General features: G+C 37.1%; 5 protein-coding genes across 6 annotated transcripts; 3 read left to right on the top strand and 2 right to left on the bottom strand.

The window, feature by feature from the left end:
* The first annotated feature begins 9,824 nt into the window (after positions 1–9,824).
* LOC129793947 (probable protein BRICK1-B) lies at positions 9,825–10,292 on the top strand. Its single transcript, XM_055834488.1, has 2 exons — positions 9,825–9,991; positions 10,058–10,292. Exons 1-2 carry the CDS (start codon positions 9,886–9,888, stop codon positions 10,165–10,167), a joined length of 216 nt encoding a protein of 71 aa, XP_055690463.1. The 5' UTR covers positions 9,825–9,885; the 3' UTR covers positions 10,168–10,292.
* On the bottom strand, positions 10,278–11,860 carry LOC129793944 (CCR4-NOT transcription complex subunit 11). The gene is made up of 3 exons (XM_055834479.1): positions 11,700–11,860; positions 11,549–11,640; positions 10,278–11,485 (listed from the first exon to the last, which is right to left on the bottom strand). The coding sequence occupies exons 1-3, from the start codon at positions 11,741–11,743 to the stop codon at positions 10,302–10,304; spliced, it is 1,320 nt and encodes a 439-aa protein (XP_055690454.1). The 5' UTR covers positions 11,744–11,860; the 3' UTR covers positions 10,278–10,301.
* LOC129793941 (TBC1 domain family member 9) lies at positions 11,838–19,585 on the top strand. Its single transcript, XM_055834477.1, has 10 exons — positions 11,838–12,059; positions 12,216–12,391; positions 12,571–12,838; positions 12,924–13,485; positions 13,606–13,754; positions 13,822–14,605; positions 14,678–14,824; positions 15,368–15,531; positions 18,100–18,397; positions 18,472–19,585. The coding sequence occupies exons 1-10, from the start codon at positions 12,016–12,018 to the stop codon at positions 19,498–19,500; spliced, it is 3,621 nt and encodes a 1,206-aa protein (XP_055690452.1). The 5' UTR covers positions 11,838–12,015; the 3' UTR covers positions 19,501–19,585.
* Positions 15,788–18,020, top strand: LOC129793943 (T-complex protein 1 subunit epsilon). The gene has a single exon (XM_055834478.1). The coding sequence runs from the start codon at positions 16,221–16,223 to the stop codon at positions 17,841–17,843; it is 1,623 nt and encodes a 540-aa protein (XP_055690453.1). The 5' UTR covers positions 15,788–16,220; the 3' UTR covers positions 17,844–18,020.
* Positions 19,586–20,534: 949 nt separating the features above from the next.
* On the bottom strand, positions 20,535–26,031 carry LOC129793946 (polycomb group protein Pc). 2 transcript variants are annotated; one of them, XM_055834487.1, is made up of 3 exons: positions 25,444–25,950; positions 24,687–24,978; positions 20,535–24,623 (listed from the first exon to the last, which is right to left on the bottom strand). In XM_055834487.1, the coding sequence occupies exons 1-3, from the start codon at positions 25,507–25,509 to the stop codon at positions 23,956–23,958; spliced, it is 1,026 nt and encodes a 341-aa protein (XP_055690462.1). In that variant the 5' UTR covers positions 25,510–25,950; the 3' UTR covers positions 20,535–23,955. The 2 variants fall into 2 exon arrangements, with proteins under 2 accessions (XP_055690462.1, XP_055690461.1); XM_055834486.1 differs by having other exon boundaries at positions 20,535–24,978; positions 25,444–26,031.
* Positions 26,032–27,248: the final 1,217 nt, after the last annotated feature.

Here is a 27,248-nt window from a genome sequence, read left to right as displayed (position 1 = left end):
TATCTTTCCTCACATACATACATAGCTAAAGGGACAGGCAACATACCGCATACATACACGCAACATAAAGTATATAGGCAACTTAAAAACAAGAATTTCTCTGTATATAAATTATATGGAGGGTGCACAAATTATGTAGGTAGAGGGACTGGTTGTAAAATATATAGCAAAGTACCTACTTACTTATATACAAACATAATACATAATTTATCGCTTATATAGTCAGCAGTTGTTGTAAAACAGTAAAATCTGGAGTTTTATTTAATGACTCTATTATCCGTGAAAAATAAAATATAGAACAGCTTCAATTAGCTAATTAATAAATTGTCGAGCGTCTTGACAATTAATCAAAACTCATCTGTAATTTTTTTCGTCACTTTTGATCATCATAATTAATTATTGTAGAGTGATTGGCTAATTGAAGACTCTGTGCAACGTTGAATATACTAACATCTTATCGCGAACCTTTCTTCCTCCCTCGACGTATAATGAAAACAAGTCAATCAATAAAATATGGCCATCACAGATAAAAAGGTGGAGAAATTAAAAAATTTCACTCTCTGAGATATTTTGCCCAATTACAGAAATTAATCCCATAAATTACACTTAATCGTCGACTGTCCACTTTTGAGTACAAAATACCGCGCGTGAGTCTTTTTTTCTCTGAAAGATCCGACTCTTGATTAAAAACTTCTTCAGAAATTGTTCCAATATTTCGCAGATATAATCAACAATGTCTGATAACATTATATTAATTCTTTTCTTTTCTTTTGTACGTGCGAAGGAAGATAAATTGAGAATTTATTGGAAAATCAATCAAACATGTAGAACTATTTTAGTTTTAAAAGTTTATTCTTCATAGACTCAAGACTTAAAGACTTTAAGAAATACTACTACTACTACTAAAAAATTTACAGGGTGTCTTGGTGTAATGGATAGTGCGCTTAGCTTACATTTAAACTTACTTAGGTTCGAATAACGGCTTTGTATTTTTTTTTGTTTTACAATATAATGCTTAAAATTCCTTAAAAATTGTCATTATTCTTTCTGACTCTTACTTTTAATCAATTCATTCGAATCTGGTGACAAATTAAACCGATAGAATGAAATTTTCTTTACGAATTCTACTACGCCACGAACGTGGAAAAAAAAAACAAGGATTTCATTTCTGATTGAAAAAAAGAAGAGAAGCCTGTATTAAGACTATAAACGTGGTGAAAATTTCTCCCAATTCCCAATGCAACCATTCATGGTTTTTATGGCTGAGAAAGCACATAAGGAGCAAAAAGAGGAAGCAAAGGATTGTGAGACGATTGAAACAAGATGAAATTTTCTCTCTGTCTCTCTGGAATATGTATTATGTGACTTTATGGGGATTTCCTGTTCAATCTCATGAGAATATATTTTTTGTACTTTATGTGGGATTTGTGTGGCACATTTAGCGCTCTTTTGGGGAATGTGTTGAAGTATATTTTCGGGGGAGAAAGTATAAATGAGAATTTATTGAAGAAAAGGGTGTTGGTTGATCCTACATCTGTTTTGCCTTTCTGCAGCTTAAAATATATACCATTTATTTAATCAAATTTCAAGGAGGTGTGACTAAGAAATGTGGAAATGATGACATGTGAATTCAATTTAATGCAAGAAAATGAATAAAATTCTGGCAAATTGTGCAAATATTCAATTTGTTGGTAATTTTGGGAGGAAAGAGGTAAACTTTGTGCACCTTTTCTCCCAACACCGTGCTGTAATTTAGAAAAAAAAATAAAATAAAAAAGTAAAAAGTGTGTAATCTACACACGTGAAACAATCAAATAATTTATACTCATTAGCGTAAAATTATTTAATGAAATTCACCTTGTTTTTTGTACAAACATTTCAAATGCTTCACATTCATGCGATCTTGTCTTCAAATGCAACACTTTTTTTGAGCCCATAAATAAAACACCTTCTTTTATGCTTCTTCGCTGAATTATAGCCAAAGACGACGGGGCTTTAATAAAGGAAAGATGGGGAGCGCAAGCAAATAAAGTGGCAAAGAGGAAGGATATCAAAACAGAATTGAAATGTGAATACATTAAGTGGATTTTTTTTTCATGCGATGATTCTTTTCTTTTTGTTTCCCTCCTCATTCCTTTCTTCGTCTTCAATCGAAAATGTAGATTTATTGCATGTGGTGCATTTTGCATGAAATCTCACAAGAAAAAAATCTTTATCTCTCAATCTTTATCTTCCCCACCGACGAAGACATTCCCCGCATGTATGTTGAGTCTCGCGCGGATTAAATATTCATATTGCTTTTCACGCAAAAAAAAGCAAATAAAAATCTCCCGAATTTTTCTCTTTTTGAGGATTTCTTTGGCTTTATTCTTTTACGAAAAATAAGAACGTCACAGCTAATACATTTTGTATTTGGTTAAAAGACTTTCAAAGAGAAGATTGAAATGAGAATGTTTTAGAATGTTAAAATTAAACAATTCTCGTGGAAAATAACACAATTTTCCTCTTTTATTTGTTCATAAATTTCACGCTATTTTCCCTCACTCACAGTACTTGTTTCCTCCACCACCAACCCTATTTGCCAATTCAGCGCAAAAGGCACCAACCACGAAACCCCCTCAATGTTAGTTTCATTCTGGATAGGAAATAATTTTCCATTTAATTATGGTGTAAGTTAATTGTTCATTTAATGAAATGTTTATAAGGATTGTAGGGATAAAACGTTATATGTATATACACATACACCAATCAATATTGAAATGGTTTTTTTTAGAAAAGTCACGTTATGCGAGAACAAATTACCTATGCTGTAAGAAAAATTATATTTATTTATTATTAAATTATTTGTTAGAAGAGGTCAGAATAATAATACAAGTTTTATGAGAAAATTAAGTAATGTTTAACTTTTTGTGAGATGATAGTCTTATTCTCAATAAACTCTTTAAATCTGTAAATCCACCATAATTCTTCTACTAAATAATTGAATAAAGTTTAGAAAATGAAAAAAAAATTTATTCCAAAAGATGAGTTAGAATGTGTGAGACAACTCACTCAAGAAAGGATGTTGCTTATGTACCCGATATTTTGATTATTTTTTAGTGAATATTGACAAATAACGACGAATAATTTGATTAAGTATTGACTTGCACACAGAAAAATTATTAGTATTACTCGAATACGAATCAACACTCGCAATAGACATATAATGCTGAACTTCCGAAATTCTCCACGATTGGATTTGAACAACTATAAAATTGACAGAGCGCCCTCATCCCCCATAACTGCCTGAAGAATTTTTTTTCAATCCTATTCCTCTGTAAATATTGACGACCTGTCAGCGACTTCTGATGAATAATTTTTCATCATCTTAATCCAAAAAATCAGCCTTTTAAAGATCTGCCTTTAGTTGCTATAAAATTGACAAACAGCGCCCATAGTGGTGGATCTCAAAAGCTTAGCATTTCATAGCTAATGAGGGCCGACTGTAAATTAAAAATTTTAAGAATAATAAATGTTTCTTTCTTATTAAATTTCTCCAAATTCTGTAAAATGCAATGGCTCTTCCAACTTACAACGATTTGCTTCCCCATAATGTCCCTTAATTTCTACAGAAAAATTTGCCATTCATGCAAATTTATCGTGAACGATAGAGTAATTTGCCTGTACGCGAGTACTTTCACGTTCATTTTGCAATTGAAATGCATTTTGCTGTGGAACAAAGAAAACACATGAAGAGGAATCTTCTGCGGCTTGTGAACGTGCCAAATTCACATTTCACCCGTCGGCTTCACTGCATAAATTGCATCCATTTGCCAGCAATCGCGACAAATTTATGCTAATATGTTGACATTTCGAAAGAAGAATAAGCATTTTAATATTTTCTTAATGAATTTTATAAAGGTAAATTTTTGGCGCTAAAATTTGACAAGGACGCTGTTCTGAAATTTGAAAAAAAAATCCTGCGCCAACGGAAAATCAGCTTATGGGTATTTTAATGGGTTGAGTTAGTGGGCATATACTATAAATGTATTTAGTAATAAAAGCCCAGTACATAAATCGAATCCGAGGCCGTATCCCTCTCCATGGAGCTCCACAAATGAATAAATTACCGCATCATTATTATCATCTCTCCACTATGTGTAGTTCTCTCTCCTTCTCACGCACTACAAAGAATGAGATGAAAAGACTACATGCAATGTTGCCAAGCTTCCGAGTCACGCACTGTATACGTGAGAAGCAACGTTGCCATTCTTCCTTCGCACAAAGTGCCGCAACATCAAACCCAAGCCATATACATATTATGTACTTTTCGTACAGCACTCAAAGCCAAAGCTATTATGTATTATTTCTCTCTCCTTCATTCTCATTCTTTACAAGCATTTCCAACTCTTCGCACCATGTACATAGAGCGCTGAACGACACTGAATGGGAGTGAGAGGAACTCTCTTGGAAATATATATAATGCAGCATGTAGTCAGATGGCGTTATTTTCAGGATTTATTTTTTTCTATTTTTTAAACATAAAAAACCCTTCTCTCAAAATTTTGTATTCTTTTAAGAGATTTTCTATCAATTAAATTAAAATATTTGGAGAGGATTTTTCATTTTTAGCTGAGAAATTAAATTTGCAATGATTTTATTCATTTTCATGACATTTCGGTGTTTTAGGGCCTTCATCAGGTAAGTTCAGTAAAGTATGTAATTTATTTTTTGTTATTTAAAATTATTTTAAATCAACATTGAATGAGCCTTAAGAATTTCATTTTTTTTAAACAAAAATATATTTTTAGGGTTTTTAGGAAAAATCTACAAATTACGCTTTCGGTAATCAACAGACTGGCTGTTAAATAAAATGAAGAATTCAAGAAAGTTTATGTCAAATCAGCCTTCCGGCTTCATTACAAATTTTCATGAGTCTTTAATTAAAATTAAAATCTTATGCATGAAATTTTACCCTTTGAAATATTTTAAATCGTAAAACGAATTTATCCGTCTTAGCTATATATATATGCTTTTACCATCCAATTTTATAACATTAGGGATTTAAAACAAATTGATCAATTAAGAAATAAAATCTAAAATGAAGATGCATCTCTGAGAATTATTTAGTTTAAAAAAAAACGGAAAAAATCTAATTAGGAAAAGGTTTGAAATTTCATCTGCCGTCCAAGTGCAAGACATGAAAGTAAAAAGTTAAAATAAATTGAATTGTTTTTCTTGTTTTAATAAGTTTTATAAAGTAGGTATTCGATCATTATTCATTAAAATACAGCAAAGACCCAATATTTTATTTTCAAAAAAATAAATTCTTTATTAGAATTAAAGTTTTCAAATACTTTAAAAATTTGCATTAAACACTTTTATGTTTCTTTTCCAATAATTTTCTTACAATAAATTATTGAAATGATATATCCATTACAATTTAAAAATTAACCCTTTAAAATGTTTTTTATAATTTTTTTTCTTTTTATCTATTAATTTAAAAAACTCATATTTGCAGAAAAATAGATATATTCTGTTAAGAAATTCCTTAAAGAGTATTGAAACAGACTTAAAAATAATTCCTCAAAGATTTTTGGGAGATTCGATTTTGCCGTCGCTTCGTCAAAAATTCAATCCGAGCGGGTACATTTAAATTCATTCTTGAAGAAGAAAAATTTTCGAAAAAAATCATAAATTCTTCCATAATTTACTAATTATTTCTTCGAATTGATTTCTTTGAAAATGTCTTTGCAATTTCTATGTTTAAAAAATTTAAATAAAGTGCCCTTTACTTAGAAATGTTATTCATTAAATATTAAGTCCATCTAAATTAGTTCCCAATGCGAAATAGATTTAGGTCGTTTTTCAGCTTTTTGGAAATTAAAATATTATTGAATTTTTTGAAACTAATCCTGATGAGCTTAAAAATGTATTTTAAAAAACATTCCAGTATAAAAATTTATGTTTTTACACCCCTCATATGGGACTAAAATGAATTTAAAGGTACTTCCTAAATACTTTTAATGATAAATCATGTAAATTTTAATATATCAAAAATTTGTTTACAAATTAGCAATCACAAAAAAATTATTTTTCTTATTTTATTGAATATTTCTCAAAACAAGCTAATTTTTTAAAAACCCCTTCAAAATTTCATAAAAACGAATTTAAAAGGACTTTTGTAAAGAAAGAAAATTAATTATTTCACCAAAATTTCTTCTATCTTCAAAATTTCTTTAGTAACTGTTTACTTTTAAAAAGGTCTTGAAATTTTGAGTAGATTTTTCGGAAAAAACGAATTTCTCTAAAAATTATTCAACTTTCAAGGCAACCAATGAAAATGTTTCCCCCCTCTTTTTGCAAACTCAAACGAACGTTGTTGATTGGAGGACATTCACGGAGGGGCTTTCCCATGCAAACGAGAGCCAATGAGGTGTCAGAGAGCAGTAGAAGGGAGAATGTGAGAAAGGAGAAATGAAAAATTAGAAGGAAAGAGGGAGACGGAGCTTTTTTTTTTATTGAAAATCGTTCCCCAGATTTCATAATCATCTAAACGTGTGACTTTTCCACGGACTTTCTGTGTAGTATTCCACGGAGCAATGAGAACATATTTCAATTCGTTTTTTATTTATTTATGAAGTAAATTGTTGCTTCGCTTCAATTTTCCTTGCCTCGCTTCGCGGGGATTTGTTGCGCTTTGCGCAAGTTTTAGAGAAAATATTCTGATGATTTATAAGTAGATTAAAGTTATTTATCAATTCCAAAAAAAAATTGCAAAGAGAAGAAATCATTGTCCCATACATAATTCCTCTCATTTACATGAGTTAAAAAAATAAAGAAAAAAATGCTCAAAATATGGGACGATGGGCAAAAAAACTATCTTTTATTATGCTGACCCTTTGCATGCCAACAAACTTGGCGGAAGAGGTGCCACTAACTGTGGAATAAAAAGGAGAACAGAAACCATCAGGGTGACACTTCCCCCCATCTTTGGTTGCCGTCACGATGACAGTGGCACTTCCGCTTTACACCTCATAAGAGTGAACGAACACGCGTGACAATTTTTTCTGCCAAATTTATAAATTTTGTAAAAAATTCAAGCACAGTTTCCTAATAAACTAAAGTGTGAATTATATCAAGAATTACGGTGTAATTGTTCGCCCACTTATACAATTCTCGACCCTCTGAAAGTAATTGAGAAATACAACTCAAAGTCACCGCAAAAGCTCACATGGAAGCACGACTATTTATTTTTCGTCCTCCGGCCCGGAGATCCCGGTAGAAGGCACAGATTCTTTTAAACTGTACATCCCAGGTACTCATCTCTGCCGTGTGTGTGAGAAGATCCCTATACAGACGGCACTGTACTTCGCATGTATCTATTTCTCGTTATCTTTATCTCGGTGAATATATACATATTAAAAGAAAAAGAAATAAATTATAAATGTTCACGCATCGCGATCGGTCAAACGGTGTAGATTTGTATAGCTGTACAGACACGAAGATTACCAACAAACAGACCTTTCTTTATTATATAGATTTATTCTCACTCCACATTTGATTACACACTATTCTATACATTTTTATCTACAAATTCAATTTGTGATTGTGATGTACGATGGGCGCGCAAGATCATCTGTGGAGCGGTATGCCGCGCCGGAGTCTTGTAGACTGTGTTGGCTACGGGGGGGGGATAATAATATCCTGTCGGCGGCAGAGGTCGGTCGGACCAAGTTGGCTTCCGTAACTAGGCGCATTGTATTTAAAAATGAAAATTAAAACGGAGACATTGTGTGTTGTGCCCCTGAAGCTATATTCGATACTTACCCTGTAGAACTTTATTAGCATCGTTACGACGAGATGCCTCCGGTTGTTAGGATTATTCTTGAATATTTTCAAACGGTGTCCGCAAAAGCCCTATAAGACTGTTTTCTTCTAATACAAGGTACATTTATTTAGTTCGTGTTAAAAGAAATAGTTTGTGTGTGCTCTTGATGCTGGATGTTCCCTCACTGAAGAGTTCCTTCTGCTGCTGCTGCTCTTCTGCTGCTGCTGCTCTTGATGATGCTGCTCTTCACGCTGTTGTTGATGCTGGATGTTCCCTCACTGAAGAGTTCCTTCTGCTGCTGCTGCCTTTCTGCTGCTGCTGCTCTTCTGCTGCTGCTGCTTTTTATGCTGAATTATATCTCACTGATGTGTTCAAAAATTTATATGAAATAAAAAAAACAAACAATCTTTTATTCCCACAAAATTGAAAAGATTCAGTAAAAGAAAATTATTAATCCTTATTGTTAATTCTTCAAGGAGAAAATTAGGAGTCGGCAGGAGAAGAGAAATGAGATTGTAGAGACTTTCCTCGAAGAGCCGAACGTGTCATATGGGGAAATATCGCGAAGAGTCGGAGTGCATAAGGCAACTGTCACGCGTGTGCTGCAGAAGTTGAGGAGGGATAAAAATGTACTGCATAAGACAGTACAGTGAAGAAGATAAGGAAATTTTGCGCTTTTGGGACCCCAGTGCACCGAAGGGAAATCCGGGCTTCTCGGAAAGGGATGTCGCAGTACTGACTGGCTGCTCAAAGTCGAAAATTCACCGAATAAGACAGCGCAATGGCCATCGGTCATTCAGAGCCCAAAAAGCTCCGAAAAGGTCCGAGAAGGATACCTTGAAGGCCATAGAACGAGCTACCAGTTTGTCTGTCTTCTTCAGAGGATGATGCTGCGTCATGGACGACGAAACATACGTCAAAGCGGATTTTTCAGAAATGCCAGGACAAAATTGGTATTCAGCCGTAGATCCCAAAGATGTACCTGATAAATTTCGATTCCGGCAAGTCTTAATATTTGCAAAAAAGTATATAGTCTGGGAGGCAATATGTTCGTGTGGAGAAACAAGTGACACCTATGTAACCACTGAAACAATGACTGCAGAGCGATATCGAAAGGAGTGCCTGGAAAAGAGACTTCTTCCCTTTTATCGTCGCCACATCCATGATGGCCATTATGTGTTCTTCTGGCCAGACCTGGCATCATGCCACTACAGCAAAGCTAATCTAGAGTGGTACCAAGAGAACAACATTGATGTGGTTCCGAAGGAGTTCAATCCTCCCAACTGCCCGGAATTGAGACCAATTGAACGATAAGGAAAAATTTTTTTTTTTATTCATTCAACACACATACACAACAGACACACACACAAACACACATGCAATACACACAAACACACATACAATACACACAAACACACATACAACAGACACGCATTCATTTACACATAAGATACACATTCATTCACACACAAGATACACATTCATACACACACACTCACATCATACACAGACACACACATCACACACACACACTCACATACACAGACACTCAAGTGGAATCTGACGGGATTTTAATATTTTTGGTGTTGTAGGATAATTCCTTCCGACTGCGTCAGCCAAGGGACGGTAGGTCAACCCAAACGCATCCTTTCAATTTTAGGGGGCCAAAGCTTTCGACGCTTCTGTGCGTCTTCCTCAGAGTGGTCAATTATGTCTTTGTTTGGAAATCGTCGAACGTCTGAATTCGGTGATCATGCGGATTTTTATGTAGAGGGATTCTCTTTTTTTTCTGTAATTTTCTTTCACTTATTATTAACTGACTTTTCTTTGCAACTATCTGAGGCATAGTGAATGAGAAACGTGAATAGACCCATAAAACATGCCGAGAATTCCCATTGGGAAGTTGACCAATCTTGCCCTTTACTCCCCTATAACGAAATAACCGCCATTTAAAAAATTCAATTTTTCCGTTTAATGCAAAACCTCCGCATGGTGGCGCCACCAGATTGACAGTCTCATCGTAAAAATATTTATTGAATAAAATTTATTAATTGTTTTGTGAATTTCGCAGTAAAATGTCTCACAATCAGCGCCAAATTCACCAAGATTGGGCCAATCGGGAGTACATTGAGGTCATTACGGCCAGCATTAAGAGAATAACAGACTTTTTGAATTCTTTCGGTAAGATTTTTTACCTTTTTTCCTGCTTCCGCGATTTCCGGCTGATGTTTGTCTTTGCTCTCCCAGACATGTCCTGTCGCTCTCGGCTGGCGGTGCTGAATGAGAAGTTGACCATCTTGGAGCGAAGGATTGACTACTTGGAAGCTTGTGTGACGAAGGGGGAGACACTCACATAAGACTGAGCTGTAAATTCCCAGGAGGCGCATCATCCACAACATTTCCGGAAAGAGAAAATCCGCGTGCATTTCGAGTGTAAATAATTCCATTTAAGAAATGAATGAAAGTCTTTTGTGACTCAGTAGGGGTTTTGTTATTCCTTGGGTGAGGACGGATGGGGTGGGGAGGAACGCAAGGCTTGAGTATCGCAGATCTCCATTTGTTTGAGAAGCCTGAAGAGCCCGGCTGCTTCACGGATTCGTCCGAATTCCACACAAAATGCCTCAACTTCCAACGAGAGCTCCTTCACGTTGATTATCTTATTGCGGATGAGACTCTGGAGGAAAACACACACCAGGCGAACAAGGCGACTCTGCATGTACTTGTCTTTGATGGTTTCGCACGTCGAGATGCAATTGCTGATGTAGAGATGAACAAATTCCGAAGGGAGATCCACGGAATTTGTCAGACGATTGACAACCTCCATTGAATGCAGGGAGAGTTCCATGTTGACGAGGACACTGAAGTACTCTGTGATTTGTGTGGAGTTCATGAGCTTCAGGAGAATCTCAATGGCCACCATTGGATTGAATTCCACAAGATTTGGCAGCTGAGCCGGCGTCAGGCCAATATGGTAGACAATGTTGGGATCCCTTTCGAGGGCGCTGGACAATCTCTGCTGATCCGGAATGGTTAGTGCCTGCTTGTAGGCCTGTGCAAGGAGACGCTTGACTTCCCAGCAGAGATTTGTCGAGGAGCACATGGTGATGTCGTAGATTGGACGATGCCAGGCGGGATTTGTTGCATCGAACCAAACTAATTCATCATCGCACGGCAGCAGTGGAGGTGCCAATGTCATAAATTTCGGCGCTATGCCATTTTTCAGCGGGGTATCAGGCTTCAGAAAACTCTCCAGGAGATCCCGCACAGAAGTGTCACTCTCTGGATTCGCTGCAGCTGGAGCAGAAAGAATATTTGGTAAGCTCGCCTTTACCGCAACCGGCAGTTCTTTCTCCTTCTCGTGCACTTGATGACGCGCATGCGAGACATCTTGTGTGACAGGAAAGTGATCTCCCTGGATTATTTGCTGGGGAGTCTGCTTACTCAACTCCTTGGTTCCAGATGTGAGAAGCTGCCCCAGGAAGTTCCTCTCAATCACATTAAGCTTTGTCAGGGCTGTGTCCTTTGACTCATACTGCGCCAGAAGGAAGCCCAGGAAGGGACTTTCATTCTGACCATCACCCTTGAAGAGATCCAGCAACAAGTAGTAGCCACTGAGCCTTTGAATGATCCCAGCGAGATCTCCCTGCCGGATGAGAATTGTCAGGAGAGTTCCCACTAAAAGTAAATGAAACTTTCTGTTAGTTTTTATCTCTCTCGTTCCTGTATACAATTTCTTACCAGTCAGGAAGTCTCCTTTAGAGAATTTCTTCTGTATTGTTGAGCAAATTACCTCAAAAGTTTGATGCTCAATATTTTTATCCATTAGAAGCCTAAAAGAGAGGTTATGTTTATTAAAAATATTATTTTCTCATGCTAAAAAGAAACTTACTCATAGAGCGCGAGGTAATCCATCTCCTCTGGCTTCTTAGCCATTTTCCTGAATGTTTCCCCGGATATTCTTGATGGAAAACTCTTGGAAATGTAGGAAAACTATAATTTTTAGCTTTATTTTTGTTTCGCAGAAAAGTAGATGGCGTTCTTGTCAGAGAGAATCGTGCTGAGGCAGCTTAAGAAAAATTCCGCGAGACATCTCTGCTTTCGTCGGGACTTTATTGCAAGAAGAAATTTTGCATCTTCTCTGTGCTTTTTTGTGCGATTTTTGATCAAAATTTTAGGGCGTAATTAATGCAACAGTAAAGTGGAAAATGTGGATCCGGCCAAAGGAATCCCTCCTGCCGCTGGCTCTTTGGTAAGTTGACATCAACAATGAGGATTTGGGTGGGAAAATGGGGGCTAAAGAAAGTGGTCCCCTCCGGGAGGGTTTGTTTTGAAAATGTCACCGACTGAAAAATGCCCAATTTCACGGAAAGTATTGCGAAATAAATGATAAAATGCACTATTTTAGGGTCAATGAGCCAACCGAGATCACATCGAAGTACTTTGTCATGCAACGGAGACGGGGCCATGGTCAATCGCGGGGGCTGTCCTCGCTTCTGGTCGGTACGCTCGACAGTGTTTTCGACACAAGACCAGCTCCCTTCCGGATCCTCCATCAGACACCCTCCTCAGAGGTCTACTACGGTGAGTAATGGTCAAGCTAGAGATCATCCCTTGGAATCTCCCTTTGGGGGACCTTTGAAATGTGACTCAAACTGCGACTATTTTGTGCGTCTGAGCGAAACGAGCAAAAGGCAGTTTAGAGACAAAGAAAGAGCTGATAAGAAGAGTATAGTTGGATTTTCTTTTGATCTAATTTACAGAGATTGCCAGCGCTCTGACGGAGGAAGACATAAAGAGGGATTGGAATTGGTTGGTAAATAATCTCTTTAAGGTGCTCAATGAGATGGAGACTGATGAGGAGATTACAAATTTTACAATATGCAAAGTTCAATCGCTTGTAGCCCACAATTCCACATCAATTGAGGAAGAGGTCAGCGATCCCAGTAGTTTTCAAGTTGTCGCCTCGAAATTCCGCGAGAGATTCAATATGCCCGAAGAGGAGAGGCTCGTTAACTACTATTCGTGCAAGTAAGATTATAAAATTTGTTTCCTCCCCTTTCACTCCTCAAATCCATGCAGCTAATCACTTTGTCTTCTTCTCTATACATTGCAGCTACAGCAAAAATCGCCTCCCGCGTCAAGGTCATATTTATCTATCTCTGAATCACCTCTGCTTCTACTCATACATCTTTGGGAAGGAGACCAAATTGGTGCTGAGCTACACAGAAATGATCGATATTTCCCGAACGGCCAATTCCATTTACATTCGCACGCAAAATAATTCCGAATACACTTTCGGGCTACTCTTCTCACCCAGTGAGACGTACAATTTGCTTGAGCAACTCAGCAAGATGGCCATGCAGAAGATGATTCAGGATCCAGATAGCCCCAGCTTTGATCACGACCCCGTTCTGTCGCGAAAGACAAGCAAGAATGTCTCGAAGAAATCCTTTTTGCTCCGTGATCTCACCGCTAGGCAGCACAGCGATGAGTACAGGATGTTCTTCCGATTGCCCCTAACGGAGATCCTCGATGGCACGATCAAGGCTAATTTGTGGACACCCTACAATAAGAAATACGTCTCGGGGTGTATCTATTTGTCGCAGAACTTTCTCTGCTTCAGAAGTGACGTCAAAAGACTCGTCAGCATTGTTATTTGCATGAAGAATATACGGGTGAGGAAGGATATGACCCTTACTTACTAAAACGACACGAATTTTTGAAGTTACTCTAATAACATGGCCCCAATTTTATCCCTTTTCCCATTTAAATGATTCTTTTTTTTCCAACTCCAGAGTGCTGAGAAGAAAGACGACAGCTTGTCAAGGTTCGAGAATCAAATTGTAATCTCCACAAAAGACGCCTCAGCACTCCAATTCTCCCAAATAAGTGATCGGGAATTTTTACTGAATAAAATTTCAGAATTTCTCTCAAAGCAAGAAGAGTAAGATCAAATGAAATGAAAGAAAAATCTTAATAAGAAATTAATCGTAACATATTTTTTTGGGCAGGCCAAAGCACAAGGAACGTCCAAAGTACGATAAAGGATGGACAAAAGTTCAGGCCTTGATAAATTTGCGCCAAGAGGAGGATGATGCGGAAATGGCGGCGAAGCAAATGCAGAAAATGGCCAAATGGGAGGAGCACTTTCGTGAATTTGGCCGTGGAATTTCCATGTTTAGGACCTGGGAAGTGGCCAATTTGGTCCTTCAGGGCATACCGGATCGTTTGCGCGAGGAAGTGTGGTTGACGTTTTCGGGTGCAATTCACGATCGGGACATGAATCCCGGACTGTACGAGGACCTCGTGGAGAAGTCCATGGTCAAGTACACCCCTGCTCATGATGAGATTGAGAGGGATCTCCACAGATCCCTCCCGGAGCATCCGGCTTTCCACACCGAAGAGGGTATCGATGCCCTACGTCGTGTCCTGCAGGCATATGCCTTCCGTAATCCTCAAATTGGCTACTGCCAGGCAATGAATATTGTTTCGTCAGTCTTTCTCGTATTTTGCGACGAAGAAAATGCCTTTTGGCTCCTTGCGCGACTCTGTGAGACCCTCCTACCTGACTACTACAATGACAAAGTTGTGGGTGCTCAAATTGACCAGGGTGTCCTCAATGAGCTTATATCGGAATTCCTTCCGAATCTATATGAGCGTCTCGATCAACTTGGGATGATTAAGATGATTTCCCTCTCCTGGTTTCTCACCATCTTCCTGTCTGTGATGCCCTACGAGAGTGCTCTACACGTCATCGACTGCTTCTTCTACGATGGTGCTCGAGTTATTTTTATGGTAACAAAATTTGTCTAAGAATTCCTTTTAAAAAGATTTTTAAATGAGAAATTATTATTGTTTCCCGGCCAGATTGCCCTGAAAGTATTGGAGTGGAATGAAGAGGGGATGCTCTCGTGTCATGACGATGGGGAGGCCATGCAGATCCTTTCGATATTCCTCAGTGGAATTTACAATCCGGAATATCCAACATATACAAAGAACTACGAAAGGCACAAAGTAAGCTCCTCAATTTATTTTTTTATTGATTGATTGCTGTAAGTACCCCCAGAAACCTCCACACGCAGTCTTCACATTTCTTTAATTACTTTTTCAGTTATTTTTTTTACCATTTTTACAAAAATTTGCTTCATTTTATAACCAGAATTTATAAAAACCTCTTATTTCATCCTATGCTTATCCATTAAATTCTATTTTTGTGAATAAAGCAAAAGTTTGATAAAAAAGTGGGCCATGAAATGATTCATTTTTGTGGATTAAAAAATAATTCGATTTTGATTCACACTTCGTTTCACGAAGTTATTTTTCCCCATTGATAACGATACAATTCCTGCGAATTTTCTAATTGAAATTAATTTACTTTAAAGCTTCTCTAAATTAGTGATATAAGTTTTGTAGCCGAGAGTTTCTAATGTCATCTCTTTGACTCTGACTGAAGACGGTTCGAAGCTCATTAATTTTTTTTTTTAAATATTCTTTTCATTTGTTTTTTTTTCTTCTCTATAAAGTAATATAAAATTGTTTTCTTAAAAAACTTTTTAGACTCAAAAAATCCATACGGTGATTGAGAGTGCCTACAAGACATACGAGGATAGCATCACTGCTCAAAAGATTGAAGAGCTAAGGAACAAACATCGCCGGAAAATTGTTCATCAATTCGAAGTGGACACCGAGACTAGCATTATACGCCAATTGAGAGGAAAAACGTAAGTTATTGCAAGAATTTAATGAAAATTGGGGAAGATGAGGTAATTTGACCACTTTTTTCGGATTTTAGCCTATATCACACACACATAATACTTCTAAAAAAGAATTTTTAGCACTATTTTGTAGGAAATTTATCAACGAACAACTTTTCCATATAACACTTTTCTCTATTTTCTTGAGAAATGATTGAATTTTCCATTTTCCTGAACTCCTAAATGAATAGTCAAATTACCCCATCTTCCCCTACTGTAATTTCGGTTACTTTTGAGAAATCACGACTCTGAGACTTTCCTACAGAGGGCGCTGATGATATTTTTCGTGGAATTTTATCGAGATTCCTTTCTTCAAAATTTCCATTAATTTCTCGCACTAGATAAAGGAAATTTCTGTTTGATTGCAAACTTTGAAGCAAATTTATGAAAATTTATGATTTTCTTTTGATGAAATGTTCATTTTATGTTGAATTTTTTTTGTGCAAAAATAAGAAAAACTCCCATTAAAATTTCATAAGGCGTCAAAATTTCATGAAATTTAAACCCTCTTCCGGCGGATTGTTCTCGAAAAGTTTCTCTTTGACGTTTCTTTGATCGGCCGAAAATCTTGTGTGTTGTGTGGAAAAACATCTGTTTAAATCCAGTGAAAATTCAGGCCATCCGTCGTGAAAATCAATTGATTATTGTCCGTGAAAATGGTGGGAATGCCGGGAGCACTTGCATTTGATGAATTTGGGCGTCCATTCATCATTTTGCGCGATCAAGAGAGGCAGAAGCGCCTCACGGGGACAGATGCCATAAAGAGTCACATTATGGCTGGGAGGCAGATTGCGGCCACTATAAGGACGTCGTTGGGCCCCAAGGGACTCGATAAGATGCTCGTGAGTGGAGATGGGGAGGTTACGGTGACCAATGATGGGGCGACAATTTTGAAGTTGATGGATGTTGAGCACGAGATTGGGAAACTAATGGTGCAGCTGAGTCAGTCGCAGGATGATGAGATTGGTGATGGGACAACGGGTGTGGTTGTCCTTGCGGGAGCACTTCTTGAGCAAGCGGAATCCCTGCTGGACAGAGGTATTCATCCCATCCGGATTGCTGATGGTTTTGAATTGGCTGCTCAGTGTGCTGTGAAGCACCTGGAGAGTATTGCGGAACCCTTTCCGGTGACACGTGAGAACATCGAGCCCCTCGTGAAGGTGGCCATGACGACACTGGGCAGTAAAATCATCAATAAATGCCACAAACAAATGGCAGAGATTGCTGTGAATGCAGTGCTATCGGTGGCGGATCTGGAGAAGAAAGATGTGAATTTTGAATTGATCAAGATTGAGGGGAAGGTGGGTGGACGTATGGAGGACACGACACTAGTGAAGGGTGTGGTCATAGATAAGTCCATGAGTCATCCGCAAATGCCGAAGACGCTGAAGGATGTGAAACTCGCCATCCTCACGTGCCCCTTTGAACCACCAAAGCCCAAGACAACGCACAAGTTGGACGTCAAGTCGGCTGATGACTACAAGGCTTTGCGACAGTATGAACAGGAGAAGTTTACGCAGATGGTGGATCAGGTGAAGGCAGCCGGTGCAACATTGGCCATCTGTCAGTGGGGCTTTGACGATGAAGCCAATCATTTGCTGCTACAGAAGGAACTTCCGGCTGTTCGTTGGGTTGGTGGCCCGGAAATTGAGCTAATTGCCATTGCAACTGGTGGCAGGATTGTTCCACGTTTTGAGGAGTTGTCCACAGATAAATTGGGCACAGCAGGACTCGTGCGGGAGATCTCCTTTGGCACGAGCAAGGAGAAGATGTTGGTAATTGAGGAATGCAAAAACTCCAAGGCAGTCACAATTCTTATTCGTGGTGGCAATCAGATGGTCATAGCGGAGGCTAAACGTTCCCTTCACGATGCCCTATGCGTTGTAAGATCCCTCATTAAGGATTCACGTGTTGTGTATGGTGGTGGAGCAGCAGAGATTAGTTGTGCTGTGGCTGTGGCCAAGGAAGCGGATCAACTGTCCACGCTGGAGCAGTATGCCTTCCGTGGTTTCAGTGTTGCCCTCGAGAGCATTCCACTGGCATTGGCGGAGAATAGTGGCCTTGCACCAATTGATACGCTCACGGAATTGAAATCCCGTCAATTGGCCGAGAGTAGCAGTACCCTCGGTGTGGATTGCATGTTGTCCGGGAATTGTGACATGAAGCAGCACAACGTTGTGGAGTCACTGCACTCGAAGAAGCAGCAAATTGTCCTGGCCACGCAGCTTGTCAAGATGATTCTCAAGATTGACGATATTCGATCTCAGGGCGATTTCTAACTTCCACCCAATACCCTCGCCCCCATGTATTAGCTTGCGCCACCCCCACTAGCCTTTTTAATTAACATCAAGAGAACATTTTCAGTTCTCTTCCAGTAATTCTTCTCTTTTCTTTTTTGTCTGTAAACCACAAAATGCATTGAAATCATTAATAAAGCATTAACAATTTTAATAGAATTTTTATTTTTTTTATTTTTTTGGGTTATTTTTGATGATTGGTGGCTATTTTCCTGACCACCACTGTTGGTATTTGCAGTAACTTCTCTCAGGATGAATTGCGTCTCTTGCTGTCATTTATACGGGAGGAGAAGCTGAGGAATAGTCGAAAGAGTGCAGCGAAACCACCAACATTCCAGGGGGAGCCTGTAACGCCCATTGAAACACTCTTTGATGATGATTCCCCGAAGGATCCCTTCACAAGGAGGGGAATGGATGTCCGGGAACCGCGACTGGAGGTTTACAATGTCGATTTGGAGATTTTCAAGACACTCTTCACGGAGCTGAGTGTCTGGAGGGAGTGCCAAGGTGTAGACTTGGCGGAAAAGCTCTTCCAGGTGAGGAGGAACTTGGAAAATAAAATAAATTCTGAAGGTAAAAAGTAATTTTTTTTTCAATGGAAATTTTCCAGCTGCTGGATAGGAGATCCCTTGGCTACCTGGACTTTGAGCAGGTCATCCAGGGTCTGGGAGTTGTTTGCTGTGGCAGGACAGTGGAGAAGTTGCGACTACTCTACATTCTACACCTGCCACCGTTACTGCCAAAGGCAGAAATTGAAATGGGACACCAGACAGTCTCCAGTGGACGCACAAAGGATGGCTTAGCTGAGGTGGCAGCCGAGGCGGAGTATTTCTTCAGTGAGGTCACAACGGACGATGCATTCCCCCTCACAGATACAGCATTCGATCTTCACACCCACCCCATGGATTTGCTCCTACCACCTACAGACAAATCCGCGAGTGTTACGCCAAATTTGAGCCTCAATTCCGGGAGTGGGGTTCGGACGTCTGTATTCTATGTGGATTTACCCACGGCAGATGGATGCAAGTCCATTGATACTGTATCGGATATCAGTGATTTGGGGCTGCGAGATAAGGAGAGCAATTGCGATGATTTCTCGCATCTATCGTCACAGAATGATGATGGGGCAGCAGCAAGGGTGGATCCGCAAATCTCAATGCCCTCATCACTGGGTGAGACGCGCAGCCTCAGTAGCTTGCGGCATTTTGTCGTGGATCAATCGTGGGATCTGTCGCCCGAAGGGAGAATTGTACCGAATATGCCACAGACAAACTTCCTCATACTCTGGACGTCTCTACTGGAGATTCTGGAGTATACGAATGACAATCTTAGGCGTGCGTATGAGCAACTCATTGACCAGGGGCATCAGCAGCGTCCGACACACTCCACAAAGACATCCGGCACGAGTCTCAATAGCTTCACGCAGATGACAATGCCCGATGATGAGGGTGATCCCAATGGGAATACCTCATCCCCTGGAAGGCTCTCCCAAGAGGCATCGTCATCACGATGGAATATCTCCTTCAAGCAATTCAGTGATGCCGTTACACCGCTCGTGGATGAAAAGATGAAAAATCGCGTGGATATCCGGAAGGAGATTGAGCGAGTCCAGAAGAATAGGAGGAAGTGCAAAGTGTAAGACGCGCGGTGGTGTGATCCAGCAACAGGTAATTTTGTAGAATACATCTCGTCTTTTTTGTGAAATAAAATTGTTCAATAGATTACGAGGAGTTTTTTCTTTGGACACCAGCAAACGTCGATGACCTACCGCAACCTTGGAAATCGCGGAGGTCAGAAATTCAAGCGTTCCTCAACCTCTCTGCTTCTTCCTAAATTCCCATCAAAGGGGTACGTCTTTAGGTGAAAATTTATACAAAATTGATAGATTTTTGGAACTTTGTTTCTATCGACCTTTAAAAACGATTAATTCATTAGTTTTAATAAAACTTTCAAGGAATGATAATTCCTTTGGCCCCAAAAAAAATTTGAGTTTAATAGTTTTTAGAGAATAAGTAATAATTATTACTTAAAGAAAATTGCTCTGACTTAAAATGATTAAATTTCTTAAAGTTCTGTTTCTCTGAAAACTCCTTATTTGAGGGAAATCGGAATACGTGTAATCTTGCAGACAGAAATAAGAAACGTACGATCTTGTATTTGAGAATGGACACAAAAGCTGGGCTATTCTTTTCTTTGAAAGAATGACAGATAAAAGAAATTGTAATAAAAACGTCAAAACGTTTAAACGTTGTAAACTTTTACATGAAAATTGAGTTTTTTTACTTCTACAATAAGCATAAAAAATACGTTGTCAAAAATCATCGAAGAAGTTTTCTTTTCATATTTTGTTCAAATTAATCTTGCATCGAGGCTCCATCAGATAATGACGACATATGATCAATGAAAAAAAAAGCTTTTTTTACTTTTTTTCCATTTTTTAATTCTAATTTTAGTTTTCCGTTCACGGAGATGGAGATTTAATGCAAATTTAATTTGAATAAAATAATAAAGATTAAATTAAAAATAAGAGATTAGTATTACATAATGTACAAACATTATCCGGATGCTTTGCCCCTCGGAATTACCCACTTACCTGTGTCGAATTCATTTCATTTGCCATCAAGATGGAGCCACACAAAAAAAAACACAGCAAAGAGATCAAAAGACATGGAATTATTTTTTAAGTATTTTATTGGTTTTTTTGTACCTCCTCTATGATTGATACAAATATTTACAGAATTATTAAGCGATTAAAGTTTATGCTTTTCTTTGCAAATAGTAATTGCATTTTTTTTTCATCGGTGTCTTAACTTTTCAAGAGGGTCAGTTAACTGGGAGGAGAATATTCGGTTTTTTTTCACTTTTCATCAAAGGAAAAAAATCATTTTTTTTTACAAACACTGCCTTTTTTCTTATAAATAAGAAATAAAAAATCAACCAAAATTTTACACCTTTTTTCTCTTTTTTTTGGTACCAATAAATAATTTTTTATTGACTTTCAGTGACTGATTAATAAATAAAAATTATTATAATGTTAAAAAATTATTGATTAAACATTTCAAAAATCAATAATGACAATAAAATTAAAAAATAAATCATAATGAATAGACAAATATTTAAAATATAGAGTCTGTGATGTTACAGAATTTTTAAAATCTAAAGGAAGGATAAAATTATTCCTTAAAAATTATGCGCACACACAAAAAAAGACACACACAAATAATTTAATTTAATTAATAAAAAAAACATAATTTTGTTTAAAAAGAATTTCCTTCTTTACCCTGTGTTAAGGAGAGTATACAAACAGAAAAAAAATCAAGTTGTTAATTTAAAAAAAAAATAGAATTTTTGATTCAAATTTGGTGCAGTTTTCTCCTAAAATTAAAAAAATAATAATAATACTTTCTAAAATGTGCATTTTTTCTTTTCAAAAATATATTAATCATTATCAATAAAATATAGAATATATTAAGTTTAATAATACATTAAGGTATCTTCTTTATTAATAATTTTCATCATTTTTCATAAATAAGAATAAAATGCAAGTGAAAAACGAGCAAGAGAATTTACGCAGCAAGCCTACAGGATTTTTTCTAAAGGGTTTTTTCTCACCATTAGGATAGTTTTTATTTATAAATAGTTTTTTTTTGTTAATCTGATTTTTAAGTAGGTAGTTTTTTATACAAGTTTATCATCATTCAATACTTGATACAATTTATTTTTCAATAATGCTTTTTGCAAAAGAATGTTTATATTTTACAAAAGAAAAAGAATAGCTTCTCCTGAAAATTTAGTTTTGTCATTCATTAACGTTACTGTTTCTCTCTCTCTCTCTCTCTCGAAATTTTGATTCAAAACATAACATTTTGCCATGCCTTGAATATAAACTGATATCCAATATTAATTCAGTACTAATTACATAGATGTCGTATAATTTTTTGTAATAGGAATGATTGACATTTCTTCGTCGAAAGCTTTGGAATATTTTTACTTTCAATTTTTTCAAAACAAAATTTTCAAGACAAACCATAGCTTTTTCGTATTTTTTAAAGCGAAAGATTTCTATTAAAAAAAATCTACACAAAACATTTTTTTTACAGATAATCAAGTTTATAATCATAAGAATATTTTGTTGATTTTGCTACAGTATGTCCCTAAGTTTTTTTTCTCTTCATAGTTATTTTCTATCCTTCCATTTTTTGTCATAATATGAAATATATAGTAGTATCTTGTATGTATAGATTACAAACATTACATATTTGTTGCTGTTTGCTTCTACATGGGAAAGTCTGCAAGATGGAAAAAGGGTTTACTTCAATGAGCTAGGTTAACATTCGTTTTCTGTGAGGGGCTAAGTTAGAATTTTTCTCATGTTTCTAATATTAGGAGAATAATTTGCGATTATTTCACAATAATTTTGAAGTATAATGTGTCACTATTCAAATCCCTTGTATTTGTTACAAAAAATTAAAGAGATTTGTCACACTGATATTTTACTTCAAAATAAAATTGTGTTTGGTATAAAAATTTTGATATATTGAGATATTTTCTGACATAATTTTCATTTTTTTCTTCACATTTTGAAAGTTATCACGTATAAAAAGAAATTCAAGGATAAAAGATTTTTTTGACATCAAAAGACAATGAAATGTCAAACAAAATTTTTTTTTTATACATGTGATAACTTTCAATAGAGCTTCAATAAATCTAAAATGCATTAATTGTTTTTACGTAGTTCATCTCAACAGATTAGAAGGAAAAAAGATTTTTTTTTTACTGGGCTATGATGGATTATAAAAAAAGAGAAGGTGTCACACAGTATTTGCAATAACGTGCCCCTTTTGCTTACCGCCACACAGGGACAAAAATACACGCAGGTAATATAAATAAGATTTTTCCAGCTAAAAATGTTTAACATCTATAATCTATTTAGTGATAACTATAAATATATACTTTTATATTTTTTTCAATATATATATTTTTAGTTTGATAAACTCTTAAATATTTTAATCTTGTGTGTGTGTTTTTTAATTAATCTTTCTTTCTCGTCACTGTGAGATTTTTTTTTAGTTTATTATTATTTTTATTTCAGGATTGTTTTTTTATCAGGTGTTTTTTTTTACTTTCTTCTGCATTTCCCTATAAATCCTCTTCCTTGTTCACAACATAAGTTAATAAAAAATATGTAAATCTCCGCTCACAAAATTAATCATCTCTCAATGCCATTCAACTGAAAAATCTTGCTCTTTCGCTCTTCCGCTCCCACTCATTCCCCACTTCCTGTGATTTCAATCCTTATCGCTTCTGCACTTGATCCTCCGTGGTCACAGTATCTCTTCACAGAATTTATTTACAACATTGTTACACAAAAATATATAGTTTTAAAATTCATATATCACTAGAATTGAGGCATTTTCTCGCTCTGTCTCTCGTTCCAGTTTACAAATGATGCATTTGGAAATATAAACGAAAATGAAATTATACAAAAATTGGGTTTTTCCACTTAAGTTTCTCATTTTCTTTTTTTGTATGTGTGTGTTTTTTAGCCTCATCTAACAACAATTTAACAATATAATTATTAAAGTTACCATTTTCTTTTTTTGTGTACTTAAAAATTTTTTTTCTGTATTAAATAGAAAAAGAAAGGTGAAAGAAAGAAAATTATCCAGTTTAACAAAAATAGGTCCCCGTATTTAGGCAAATATTTTTATCTTTTTTTGCCTCATATTCGTGTTTGTTTTTGGTTTTATTCACTCCGAAGTACAATTTTATCTTTCTATTTTCGCCTGTAGTCTATTTTATTTCGTGTGTTGATCTCTCCTTTTATCCTATACGCAACCATGATAAGAATTTATTGAGGACCAAGGATTCATTGAATTTCTTTTAACAGATTCTTTTTTGATTGACTATTCAATGTTGATGCGTTCGTTCTTTGTCAAACTCTTAAAGTAATACGGATCAGATAGTGCAGTACGTTTACTGGATAACTCGAGGCTCTAATTTTCTCATACCGAGAAAATTTTATTTGAAAAAAATAAAGATAGGTATTCACTCGACTGGGTGATTAGATCCCCTCAGACTCCTTCCATTTCTTTTAGTTTGTCACGTCACTCTTGAGATCTCTCTCCCGGAAAAATCCTCGCTCTGTCTTACATTCTCGAATGGTTACTGTTTCCAAGTTCACTGTGACATCAGTAATGAAAACTTGATCTGTAACTCGAGATTTAGGGAGCCAAAGTTTAGGGGAGGCTGTCTTAGGTGAAAGTGGGATCTCATGCACCTTCTTTATTGTGTTGTTATTGTTTGCCTTGGGTTGGGTATTAGCAATTAATTTGCTCTCTGGTTTCTTTATATCTTCACTTATCTCCCGCACTACACCCTTTGCTGGTGCTTTCTTGGGAATCGGTTCCTCCGCAGGTGCTTCTGGTTCTAATGGTTTCACCTCTGTATTTGGGGGTGTATTGGATTCAGGTCGTGATGCTGGTGTTTCCGGTGAAAGGGGAGCACTTGGCTCCGTTCGGCTGGGCACTGAGACTGTCAATGGCTTGAGGGCAGGTGCCTCTGTATTTACATTGGCTACTTTGGCTGGTGGTCCATCCGAGGAAGTTTTAATGGTTACCCCAATCTTCCCTGATTCTTTCGACAAGACTTCCGCTTTGCGCTTTGTACCCGCCAAAGGTTCTCGCAATGGCTGATCTTCACTACTACTTGAATTTGTATCCACCAAATCCGCCAACGTTGCTTTACCCGTGCTACTGGATACTGCAGGCGAAGTCACTTCTGTTAATCTCTCTCCTGGAACACCCGTAGAAATACCCTTCTTACCTGTATCTTTGTGTAATTTGTCTTTGTGCTTATCCTTGACTTTATCCCCCTTGTCATTCCCCACGGGCTCATCTACAAGTGTCTGTGCATCGGTCTCTTCATCCTCTGACTCCAAGTCACGCTCCAGTGCTCTCTCCTTCTTTTTGCCACGCTTTCCTGGAGTTGATGAACCCTTCTGTGTAGACTGCTCATAGATGTCAATGAGGCGTGTATCAAGAATATTCTCCTCTGGTTCCCATGTATTGTGCCGTTGGCTCCATCCTTTCCATTTCACACGATACTCCACTTTTCCCTAGAAATAAAGAAGACATTGAAAGAGTTTTGTTATCACAACATTCTTTCCCGGCGAGAGAAATGCTTCCGGACACAATCATTCACGGATTATCCGCAAGGGGTCACCACAAACAATGTCAAATTGCAATGGTAGAAAGCAAAACTCCTGAAAAAAGCACGTTTTTGCAATATTATTTGATGAGAATTGTACAAGAATACAATAAATGGTTCAAGCAAACATCAAAGAGCACAAACTTATAAAGGATACAAGCTAGAATGTCTGGGATATATGTGAAATCTACGGAAAACTACCCCACCATTTCAACAATGGCTGCGTTTTTATTCGCGCGAAGGCCAATATTTTGACTAAAAAACACACAAAATGCCGCTAAGATGCGTATTTACACATCGTCAACGTACACAAAAGGTGTCAATGGGATTAGTTGTGATATTACAGGGACTTCCTGACCATTAACTAACTCACCTTTCTAATCCTTTTCTGGATTATTCTCTCAGCAGCATAGACGCGATCGTCGCTTCCATTATCCATTTTTTCTACACCACTCACTGCAGAATTCTTACGGCAATTTATGTAATATTCCACCAAACACCGTCACCCACGACCAGAAGTGGTCCACCCGCGATAGAACACGGTACGAGCACTTTGAAAAATGGCCCAGAATGCAGTGAAAATGTCTCAAAACAGAAAGTCTCAAAGTGTCAGTGATGGTCTCGTCAGGAGTGGAGTACACACCGTCCGCGATATTGCGTCGTTTGAATTTATAGGAGGGATAATTCCCCCAATATACTCTGGTCCACGAGAAAATGATGCCCCCGCACGAGGTTCGTGGAACAGGCACGTAGAAACACTTCGCGTACAATAGTGCGTGAGTACACTTCACGCGTGAGCACCTTTCAAGCAATTGCTTCAAAGAACTTGGCCTTCTCGTCCGCGCGGAGTCTTGACTCTTTTGACGAACGAAGATACACTGAGAGAAGCAAGGCAATTCCTTCTGGCTCTTGGCCATCAAATTGTGCAGCCAAGAGACTGATATAGTTGTCTCTATCACTTATGGTTGGTTACATTCTTTACACTTTGCAGGTAGACAAAACTATTGATGACCTTTTGTTTTATATTATAGTTAGTAGTACCTACCTGTTTTGTCTGATGCAGGGAACTAAATACAAAAAAAATTGTAAGTCCATATATATATTTTTTGATAAATAATGGTAATTAGATTTGTTAATATATGAGAAGTAATAGGTAGTAAACGTAATACGTAAAGGATATTACTAGTTTTTCTTTTACTAGTCTAAGTGATCTAAGTGGCGCTCCTGATTAGGAAGTATATATGCCAGCACTCTGTACTGTTCTCCACAAAGAGGATGCATTGAAGGAATCTTAGTTGACGTACAAAACCTATTTTCCTTTCGGCTAGGAAGATGTAGTCTAGATCACTCAGACTTTCCAAGATTATAGGAATTCAGAATCAAAGCCTAATGTTATATTCTCGATCTACATGATGTTTATGAAAGTGTAAAGAGAGTTCTTAAAAAAAAAACCAAAATTATGTGTAAAGAAGCTCTCTACCATTTCTTTCTACTTTTTACAGAGTCTTTTATTGATGATGACATTGTATACTACTGTAATAGAGCAATGGTCTGTTTATCAATTCCTAAAATAACCTTAAAAAACATTTTGTTGTGATTGTGTTATCAAGCCTTAAGATTGCTAACTTCTGATAAGGAAACAGAACCTTGAAATAAATTACCTTGAATCACATCATCCCGGTTATGTGATAAAATTCATTACAATTTCTTTTTTTTTCTAGAAATGGTCAAGAAAGTATACATAGATTACATGTAGTCAATATGGTGTGAAATGTAGAAAATTCGCTCATGTCTGCTTTTATTACTCGCATGATTCACTTTGCCACCACTGCCCAGACTACCAAACAATGTAATTTTTTCGTAATTAAATGAATTTTATTTTCGCTCCTGAGAATGGAGTCTACTCCCCAGAATCCCAAAGTATCCCATTGTCCGTCAATTGATGCCATTCATGACTGCATTTATTATGTTTTTTTGAGGGTTAAAATGCTGCCCCAAAATGAGAGTACAGAGTATAGTGCGTTGGAACGGGACAGCACTATATATATATTTCAATCTTTCTCTCTTCTTGGACTTTTTTTCTTTCATCCACTTTTCTCTGTAGAATGTCTTTTGCGTCTCCTCTGCACTCTATCGTTATCTGTGAGGCACATAAAAAATTCGTTGAGGGATTGAAAA

Source organism: Lutzomyia longipalpis, chromosome 3 (genome assembly GCF_024334085.1).
Source record: "Lutzomyia longipalpis isolate SR_M1_2022 chromosome 3, ASM2433408v1".
Classification (NCBI taxonomy): Eukaryota; Metazoa; Arthropoda; class Insecta; order Diptera; family Psychodidae; genus Lutzomyia; species Lutzomyia longipalpis.
Note: the sequence above shows the minus strand (reverse complement) of the source record. Positions and strands in the feature narration are given on the sequence as shown.

Excerpts from the sequence above, each read along its gene's own strand:
- LOC129793944 (XM_055834479.1), bottom strand. The coding sequence starts at position 11,743 with ATGGCTAAGAAGCCAGAGGAGATGGATTACCTCGCGCTCTATGA. Across the intron at positions 11,641-11,699 it reads GATTACCTCGCGCTCTATGA|GCTTCTAATGGATAAAAATA; the intron begins GTAAGTTTCTTT and ends CCTCTCTTTTAG. Across the intron at positions 11,486-11,548 it reads TAAAGGAGACTTCCTGACTG|TGGGAACTCTCCTGACAATT; the intron begins GTAAGAAATTGT and ends ATTTACTTTTAG.
- LOC129793946 (XM_055834486.1), bottom strand. The coding sequence starts at position 25,509 with ATGGATAATGGAAGCGACGATCGCGTCTATGCTGCTGAGAGAATAATC. Across the intron at positions 24,979-25,443 it reads TCCAGAAAAGGATTAGAAAG|GGAAAAGTGGAGTATCGTGT; the intron begins GTGAGTTAGTTA and ends CTTTATTTCTAG.
- LOC129793941 (XM_055834477.1), top strand. The coding sequence starts at position 12,016 with ATGTGGATCCGGCCAAAGGAATCCCTCCTGCCGCTGGCTCTTTG. Across the intron at positions 15,532-18,099 it reads CGCCAATTGAGAGGAAAAAC|TAACTTCTCTCAGGATGAAT; the intron begins GTAAGTTATTGC and ends TGGTATTTGCAG. Across the intron at positions 18,398-18,471 it reads TGGCGGAAAAGCTCTTCCAG|CTGCTGGATAGGAGATCCCT; the intron begins GTGAGGAGGAAC and ends GAAATTTTCCAG.
- LOC129793943 (XM_055834478.1), top strand. The coding sequence starts at position 16,221 with ATGGTGGGAATGCCGGGAGCACTTGCATTTGATGAATTTGGGCGTCCA.
- LOC129793947 (XM_055834488.1), top strand. The coding sequence starts at position 9,886 with ATGTCTCACAATCAGCGCCAAATTCACCAAGATTGGGCCAATCGGGAG. Across the intron at positions 9,992-10,057 it reads AGACTTTTTGAATTCTTTCG|ACATGTCCTGTCGCTCTCGG; the intron begins GTAAGATTTTTT and ends TTGCTCTCCCAG.